We start from the raw sequence: 9437 nt of genomic DNA on the forward strand, positions 1-9437 counted from the left end.
CCAGGGCCCTTTGCTCTCTACTTCACATCAAGCCCTTCCAGCAGAGCCTCAGTGGCCTGTGGGCCTGGAAGAGCCTTCTCCATCCTCAGCTCAGGGCAAATCATCCATCGCTAGGATGACGATTATGTTGGCCACCACTGCCCTGCACGCCCTAGGGCATGCCACTTCCTCCATGAAGTGATGCTTTGGCCCTGAGCCATGCCAGCTCTTCTGGGAGACTCACTGAGGAGGGTTCAGCTCCAGATGGCCAGCCAGCTTCTCAGTGTCCCTGTCCTTCCCCACCCCCATCCAGGGAGGAGCTCAAAGCACAGTTGGGGTAGGGATGCGAGATGGTTCTGATGAGTCAGAAACAGAAGCAGGAAGTTTCTTCCATTATTTTTATTTTATCAGGCCTGGAGCAGACTTCAGATGGACAGGAGGGCTCAGAGGTGAACATATTCAAGTAGAACACATTGGCACTAATGCAGACAGGCTTCCAGGGAGAGGGCCAGGAGGGCCCCATGCATCTGTCACAGCCACTGTGTCCAGAGGAAACTCAGCAGCAGGAGGAAGTTCTGTGAAGTCACCAGGGTTAGGAAGCTCCTGGGCTTGTGGACACGGCCCAGAGAAGAAAAGTTGGGCACAGAAGCTTTGCTCTCAGGAGGAATGGAGGAAGGATCAGGGTTGGGTGAGGCAGCCTGCTTCTCGGAGATCCACTGGGTGAAGTAGGAGACCTTGGTGAAGACGCTGGGTCTTATGGGCTCCTGGCAGGGCATACTCCAGCTGGACAGCCCAATCAGAAACCAGGTATTATTCAGCTGGCAGACGAGGGGACCCCCAGAATCTCCCTGAGGAAAGAGAGGGCATGAGTCATGGGGACCAAGATGGAGAAGAACATGCATTGCTCAGACAGTGTGAAGACACCAGAGTGGACTTGAGGAGCTCTTGTGGCAAGGTGGGGATATGAGTGAGTTATTCTCATCAGAATCACCCGGGCACTTTGAAAGGTCCAGACACAGGGTCCCACTGCAGACCTCCTGGATCAAAGTCTCAAGGGTGGGGACTTGGAGCCCATTTCACATCTACAAGAATACACAGGGGGACCCCAGGATCTGGATGCCAGGCCTCTGCCCTTCCAGCCCCATGTGGGAGAAGGCGACCCCCAGTGTCCTCCAGAACGGCCATGGCAGGCTTGGAGACCTCTAGCTAAATCCTCTGCCTAGTACTGCATCCTACCTGGGACTTCGTTTTTGACTATTAAGGACTCTAGTTTTTCCTCGATTTCTTGATTAAGCGTCTTTAGAAAATACCAAGCTGTTGGATGTGCTCAGAGGAAAAGAAGTGACGCCCGTGTCCAGACTGGTGGGGTGGCTGGAATTGCAGGGAATCCCAAGGGGCTCCCAGAAGAATGTGAGGAACTTTGAGTGTGGGATGCCAAGGCAGGAAGGCACCTGCCACCATGGGGCATAACGCTTCCATCCCACAGGGCAAAAGGTGGGGACCAAGGAAACACAGCACCCCTCCAGCCTCCTGTTGAATGAGCATGCCTGAGCACGCTCTGCGTGTGGGAGATGATGAGGTGACATGCAACACAACACAGACAATGCATCCCACACATCTGCAGACTCCAGATGTGGAACAGAGATGCCCAGAGGAAGGCCTTCAGAAGGCTTCTCTGACAAAAAGAAGGGAAGGGATGAGCAAGGCCTGACTCTGGAAGATGCAGGCAGAGGTGGTCAACATGCTTGGCATGGCTGAGGCCAGGGACTAGCAAGGCCAGCACCCAGCTCTCATCAGCCAGGGGCTGGGGTTGAAGGGAGCACTTAAGGACACTCAGCAGGGAAGTGATGTGACCTGAATCGAATTCTAAAAGGATGGCAGGGTGGTTCTGGGGCTGGGTGGAACACAGCCAGTGGGAGGACATGAAATGCTGCAGGGAGATCTGTCAGGACACGATTGTGGCAGCAAGGGTAACAAAGACAGGCAAGAAACGGTAAGGCACAGGGTTTGCCATGTATGGCCCTTCCTCTCCATCTAAGGAAAGAATGGAGCAAGACAAGAAAAGCAGGATGAGTGCCGAGGGGTGGTCCTTGGTGTGCTGGTGTCAGGAGAAGGAGGAAGAGAGCAGGAAACACAGGAGGGACCACCCTCCGAGTCTGATGAAAGATGCTGGAGGGTGCACTGCTGAGTGGGGTTGGGAGGGTGCCCACCAGCAGCCCTGGTGAGACCAAGGCCTTTGGTTATCTTGATAAGAGAGGTCTGGAGGAATGGCAGGGGCAGAAGTCTGATGGAGTGAGCTTAGGCAAGAAAGAGAAGTGAGGAAGCAAGAGAGGGCAAGTGCAGACACCCTGGGGCCAGCCCTGTTGGGAAGGCAGGCAGAGAGTTAGGGCAGTGGGCAGAGGTGAGAAGGGTCATGTGGTGTGTTTTCAGATGGCAGCATGTTTCTAGGAGACAGAAAGTGCTAGAAAGAAGGTGCAGGAGATGGAGAGGAGGCTGTGTGAGGAAGCTTGTGGGGCCACAACCCCAGAGGAGGACATTGTTCCCCCAAGGTTGACCATGATCACGCTTTCTTTCCTTGGGCTGTCCACTTCCCTTTCTAGGCCTCGGTTTCCCCACCGTAAAATAGAAGCACTGCACAGAGTGGGAGAAGGCATTGACAGTGCACACACGCAGTATTGGACTCACAGCCCACAATTCAATTTGAAATAAGGGCAAAAACACCGTGGATAGACACAACAGAAAAGGCAATGCCCATATGAAAATGTGCTTGCCTTCATTATTCAAATGCAAACGAAAAATGCATGCAATGGTTAAAATGAAAATGGTGGACAGTGTGAAGTCCTGGCAGCCACGCGGAGAAGCCATTGCTGGTGGGAGTGCAAATGGGTCCGAGCAGGTTGGAAGGCTGCTCTCCGATATCTAGGAGAGATGAGCATGTGCACGTTTTATGGTACAGTAATTCTAGTCCCAGGGTTATACCCAAACAAGCTGTGAACCCATGTACACTAAAACACATGCACAAGGATGTTCACAGCAATGGCATCTGCAATGGTCTCAAGCAGGAACTACCCAAATGCCACCAACACTAGAATGGAAAAGGAAAATTACAGTATATTCATACAACAATAACCAGGTAATGCTGTACAACAATATGACACACAACCAAAACTCCACACAAGATGGACAGACCTCACAGACCTGACTGAAGGGGACCAGCTGAGGGTGTGTCGTGTGAGATTCCATTTATGTAAGTCCTGACATGAACCCACAGGGCCTTAGCAGCCAGGTTAAGGTTACTCTGCGGTGACAGGAAGGAGGTATAAGACCATTCGGATGCCTGTTACATGAATGTGTCAAGGTCTAAAAAAACACATCCAACAATACACTTGTAAAGTATGCCCTTTTCTATGTATGCTGTCCTTCAACAAAGCTCCTAAAAGTTATAAAGAAACTGGATGGGATAGACCAGTACCCTTTGGGGGCTTCTGTGCTTCAGCTCTGATGCTTCAGGATGGGGTGGGCCCAGGAAGAGGAAGTCAGGGGCTGGGGCAGGGTTCAGAGAAGACACAGAGGAGAGGTGACAGATGCCGCAGGAGAGGAGAGGCAGCCCACGTCACTTACTCGGCAGATGGACTTTCCTGTGTTGAGGTCCCCGGCACACAGCATGTCATCGTGTATAGAATAGGTATTGTTGTTGGGATCTGGCCCCTGGAAATACGATGCACAAACCTGACTGTCCATGACACCAACCTCTCCCTCCTGCAGCGTGTAGGGAGCAGACAGGAACCCTGTGTGTTGGGGGGAGAAAGGTTCAGATGTGGGGTGTACCCTGGGAGAGAAACCAGCTCCCTCCCTAACCTTCCTGCTAATAGAGATGCCATCAGTTCTAGCTGCCAGGACTGAGGAAGCCGTCAGAGATGTGCAAAGGTGAGGCGGAAAGACATCCAGGGCAGACGAGAGAGCAAATGTGAGGGGCCCATGGTGGAGAGGACGAGGAAGGAGGTCATCGTGGCTGCAGTGGGGTGGGGGTGGCAGGTGAAAAAGATGAGGCAACATCATAGCAGGGTCCAGAGCAAGCAGGGCATCCTCACCAGGATGTGGAGCTCGGATTTCATTCTGAGCACACTGGGAAACCACTGAAGGGTTATATTTAAAAAACAACTAATCTGGCTGCTATGTGGAGACAGAAGCGGAGGCAGGGTGGGTGAATGCTGGAAGTCCTGGCTTGGCCAAAGTATGGCCGTGATGTTGCTAACAATGCCCAGTAGGGTTAGGTGGCGTGACAAACAAGGCATGGCCTTGCCTCTGAGCAGCAGCTGGTCTGGGGCACTGCCCACGTGGGTTCTATTTCTAGATCTTGCTCACAGATGGGAGGCATCTTCCCACGGCAGCAGTGTTACGGTGACAGCTCGCTCCTATGCAGTGCTTGCTGTGTGTGCCTCACATGTCGCTGGGCTGGCCCAGGCTCAGCAACTGTGGTCAGGGGAGGATACGGAGGGGGAAGGACAGCTGCCGGCTGAGACTCCCTTTGCTGTCATATGCTCCCTGTCCTGGTGGCTGCTTCAGCCTGTGACTTCCCTTCATGCCCCAACTCCTACCCTCCAACCTGTCTTGGAGAATCCTCCTTGCTCTGCCAGTGGTTCTTAACAAGTGACAGTCCATCCCAGGAGAGTGTCTTTGGAAATGTTGGAGAGTTGGCTGTTCTCATGACAAGGCGTTGTGACTGACATCTGTGGCCAGGAGCAGGGATGCTGGCTCGCATAGCAAAGAAAGTCCTGCCCCAAAGGCCTCCACTGAGATACTCTGCCAAATCAGGACCTACACATCATGCCAAATTGACATTCTCCTTTTTTTTTTACTCAATGTTATTATTTTTCTAAATCAAAAGCATTCACCCTAGAGCAAAAATCTTTGCCCAACATTTCTCCTCTCTCAGTCTAAATGTATTCAAGCCCAGCAAGCTGGCAGAAAGGGCAAGTTTCACTTGAGTTAAGGGATGAGGGAAATGAGGTTCACAGATGTAAATGTTCTTAAGCCATAAATGCCCCATCTTCACCTCTCAGGCCAGAGAGCAGGCCTACCTTCATTTCCTTACTGCTGCCCCAAGTACCTTCTACAGCAGTGGAAGCTCAGGAGGTGTCCTGAAGGGGCCTGGCCCAAACAGGGCCTGGGAGTCAGGGCGGAATCCTGAATGGCTGAGTCAAAGGGCTCAGGTGCCTGATTCCAAAAGTTAGAGATACTCAGACTGTTTTGAACCATGGACCGAAGGAAACTTGAACTGATAGCAGACATGCTCTCAGGTCTGGAAGGGCTCCACAATGGTCACTGCTCTCCCCCTTCTTCCTCAGCCCTTGCTCTCCTCACCTGCCCTGCCCCCACTTACGTTCCTCGGTGACCATCCCCCAGCCAGTTATCCAACAGGAGGTATGAGGGGGCAACTGTGTGTTAGGTCCCGGGAGGCAGACGGGGCGGATGTAGTCGGAAAAGTCCACGGGCCGATACAGCTGCAACAGGGTGATGTCACTCCCCATGTAGTAGTGCTTGTTAAAGTCCGTGTTGACGATGACTTGGTACACTGATGCCTGCCCACTGTGTGAGGTAGGAGTTCTTAGCCGATGGTACCCTAGCAGGATTCTGTAGGCAGATGGATCATGGGACCTGTTGTGGGGAAGCTGCGTTATCACCCATGTCCTCTGGGTGCTGGGCCAGCATCCTCGCCCTGGCTGCCTCCCTCCCACCCCCTCCTCCTGGTGACAGCCCACCATTATTCAAAACCATTCTCTCTCCTCCCTTCCTAATACTGAGGTAGGCTTGATTGCTGTCCATAGCCTCAGCACATTTGTCCTTAGAAAGTTTCTGATGGCTTTCCCAGCACGCACCAGAATCAAAGGAGCAGAGCATCTTCATGCTGGAAAGAAACGTTGGGGGTACATCAAACTGTACCCTTTCAGTTTAGATGAGCAGAGACTGGGCTCATTCCCAGCTCTGACCAGAACCCTTGGAAGTTCTCAGGGCCTGGGGTGATTCTCAAAGACCCCACTTCCCAGCCCAGAATGATGCATCCCCCTCCTGTCCAGTCTTCACACGCTGATTTCTCTAAAAGCTGGTCCTCCCCTGTTGACAGGCACTCAACAAGCCTTTGTGGAGCAAATGGAGGAGTGCATGGAACTAAACTTCTCCTTGCTACTGGAACATGAGCAACTTTCCACCCACATGTCCTGCTTGGGCTGTCTCCCTACCCAGACTCCTCCCACAAGACCCCTCCAGCTCCAAGTCCCTCCTATGGGACCCATAGCGCTTCCTCTAATAATGGCTCAGTGTCTACCCTCTTGCACATTGTGGCCTTCCATCCTGCATCACAGTATTTGGGCTTGTGTCTCACTTTCCTGGTAGGATAAGAAACTTCACGGTGGGTCCTGCATTTCCATGTCCCTCACAGTGGGCCTCACATGGGGCCTGGCACCTGTGGGTGCTGAATGAATGAATAGAATCCAAGTGGGATCTCAAATCCAGCTGATGCCAGCAGCTCTATCCTCCTGACTTGGAGGGTGACACTCTCCCCACCCACTCTGGGCACAGAGCAAGCCCAGGATGCACCTGAGGGGCAGCCCACTCTCTTGACTGCCGTGTCCCATCTCCCCGGACAGAGGCCATCTGCTTTATGCCTCGCTCTGGCCTGTTGGGACGGTGGTGACCACAGCTCCTCTTTGGCACATGCTTCAACAGAAGTGACAAGAAGAGCTGGGTCCCAGGATGCCTCCAGAGAGAAACATGTCAGACTGTGCAAGTGGTCAGGACCCAGGGAAGCCTCCAGCAGTTGTGCTGGAGATGGTCTGTGGATAGCCTGGCTTGAAGGGGGCAAAATGCTTGTCCACACCAGGGCCTGATGGATGCCCCCAGCCCTGGGAAGTGGGGGCCCTGGGACTATGGTTCCAACACAAAGCCTGAAGCATGTGGCCAGAGACACTACACACCCACCGCCATCTGCACAAGAGGAAGGTAAAGCTGAGATCTTGTGGACCCTCTAGAGCTGGGCAAGATGTAGAAACCAGAGCCCACCTTGAGTGGGAACAAGATTTCATTCCTTAAGTTTAGGGAAGATAAAGAGTAGACTGGAAGCACTTTCAATGGAACTAAAGTCCATTTTCCAGTATTTATTGATCATCACAGTTAGAGTTAATTTCCATTTAGCTATTTAAAAGTGAAGTACACACAGCTTACCAAAGTGTGAGGAGGCATCCCTGGAGGGAGAGATGAGGCAGATAGCCCCTGTCCTGGGATATGTGACCCGACAGTCAGGAGACTGGAGTCCAGTGGGGAGCAAGGATGGCCTTCCAGGGAGAGGGAACTGCTGAGTCAAAGGCAGGGGCAACAGTACACACAGAGACACCTGGTGGCAGCAAAGCCTGAACAAACCTGGGAAAAGGCTGGGGCAACCTTCATCCCCTTCTGTTCTGCCCGTTTGTGCTCCCTCCGCATCCCACCCAGCAGCGGGCTGTGGGGAAGACGTACAGTTGGAAACAGTGGGCAGCTGAGGCCACCCAGTAGGCACTGATGAGGGCGGCTCCACAGATGTGTTGACCATTATAGAGCAGGCTGACCTGCCATGGCCACCGCTTCTCAGGTGCGTCCCGGCCACCAAAGATCCTCCCAGTTACGGCAGGCCGCCCGCACACTGTGGAGACAGTCCAAGCCATCAGGCATCAGTGTTATGGATGTCAACCTCGGTGCCTCTAAATGTCAGCATCCGTAGGGCCCAGCGCCACCACAGCCCATCCTCCCACTTCACAGCTGGGAAATCCACGGCCCCGGGTGAAATGACATGGCCCACATGACAAAGGGCCACCTGGCTTCACTGTTGATGGCAGCGCTAAGGAAGCAGCCTGCGGCTCTGGAGGGGGCGGGAAGGGAGGCAGCTGCAGAGGGTCTCAGCACACCAGCCGGGTGCAGAGGTCCGGGCTGGGAGGTGGTGTTGCTCCAGACACTTTCCCAGACCTAGTTCACGTGACTAGCACACCGCTGTTTGAAGTCCCAGAAACTGAGGCCTTCCAGAGTGATGCCACTGAGATGAAGTGGCTACGTCCTTCTCCTCCAGCCCAATATTCTAGAGAGACTGAGGCCAAATGGAACATACTCTGACAATTCCCCTCTGAAAGCAGTACTTCCTCATTCCCCAAATGAAGAGGGTGCGGGGGCCGACAGGGACCGGCCTGGTCAGGACTCCAGTCCTTGGACTGAGGACGCTTGAGATCTAGCGGGAAGAGCCGGCGGGGAAGATGGCCCTCCCTTCCCCCACCTCCCATGACCCCCAGGGACCCAGGGACTCCTGAACCCGCTGGGCAGGTAGAGGTCCTACCTGTCTACTGTCGGGGTGGGGGGGCAGTATGGGGAGGGGAGGGACATATGAGGGGAAAGCGACCTTGACCCTCTTGCCCGCCTGCCCACTCACCCTCTTCAGCGCGCAGTGGTGGTCCAGCTGTGGCTGGCTGTGACGGTCCGGCTGTGGTGGTCCCAGCCACCTCAGTGTGCAGCAGGAGTGAGTGTAGGTGCAGCAGGATGACAGCCAGGGTGCAGGCTCCCCGCCAGCCTGGACCTGAGCCCCCCTTGATCTCCATGTAGCCAGTCCTGCATCTGCGACCTGACTGAGCGGACAGCGGCTCGCGCGGGCCCTGGGGCATGCTGGGAAACCGCCTCCTTTTGTGGGCCACACCCCTGACCTGGACCTGACCACCTGCCGCTCGCGCACACACACGCGCGTGCCATTGGAGAAGCAGCGTGCCACGTGTGTCCGGAGCTCTCGCAGCCATGGTCCGTAGAAGGCAGTAATCGCTGGGAGCCCCCAGGCTGATGTGGGAAGCATAGGGCACATAGGATCCCTGCGTCCAGGGACCCCAGTTTGCGGGGAGACATCAGGGCAGCTATGGCACTATGCCAAGGAATAAATACCAATGCTCAGAGGTCAGGTGCTTGTATAAGTGTCACCAAATGTGTCCAACTTGCTTTCAAGATCCAGTGCACTTTGCACTCATCTGTTCCTCTGCCCCCACCCCCCATGTGATCAGGTCAGTGCCACTAAGGGTAACATCCCTTTCTCAGACTCACATGTTGTACTGTACAACATGACATAATCATGGGGTGGATACTCACAGGTCTTTCCCACACTCAACAGGAGGGAATTATACAAGAGTATGGGTCATTAGGGGGTCCAGCCACTGACCTCTAATGGCTCATGTCCTTCTCAAATGCTAAATCATTCACTATGCATCAAGGTCCCCAGGAGTCTCATCCTGTTAAACTTAAAATTCGAAGTCTCATCTGTTGGAGGAGGTCATCAAGAGGAGGTAATTGCAGGTTGACCCTGGAGCCGGACCTGGGCAATTGGAGGCTCCTCACCCCTCCCCCGCCCTTGGAATGTAGGTTTTGCCCACAGTGGGTGCGGCTCCAAGGATGCAGCCCTG

At 54.1% G+C, this 9437-nt stretch overlaps 1 protein-coding gene across 1 annotated transcript; it reads right to left on the reverse strand.

Moving 5' to 3' along the window:
* Nucleotides 1-509: 509 nt before the first annotated feature.
* LOC309962979 (serine protease 40-like) lies at nucleotides 510-8657 on the reverse strand (the record flags this gene model as incomplete). Its single annotated transcript, XM_082841076.1, has 5 exons — nucleotides 510-827; nucleotides 3601-3767; nucleotides 5363-5637; nucleotides 7492-7654; nucleotides 8429-8657. 5 exons carry the CDS (start codon nucleotides 8655-8657, stop codon nucleotides 510-512), a joined length of 1152 nt encoding a protein of 383 aa, XP_082697202.1.
* Nucleotides 8658-9437: the final 780 nt, after the last annotated feature.

The sequence above is a fragment of the Leucopleurus acutus genome (assembly GCF_964270905.1).
Source record: "Leucopleurus acutus genome assembly, chromosome: 6".
NCBI lineage: Eukaryota > Metazoa > Chordata > Mammalia > Artiodactyla > Delphinidae > Leucopleurus > Leucopleurus acutus.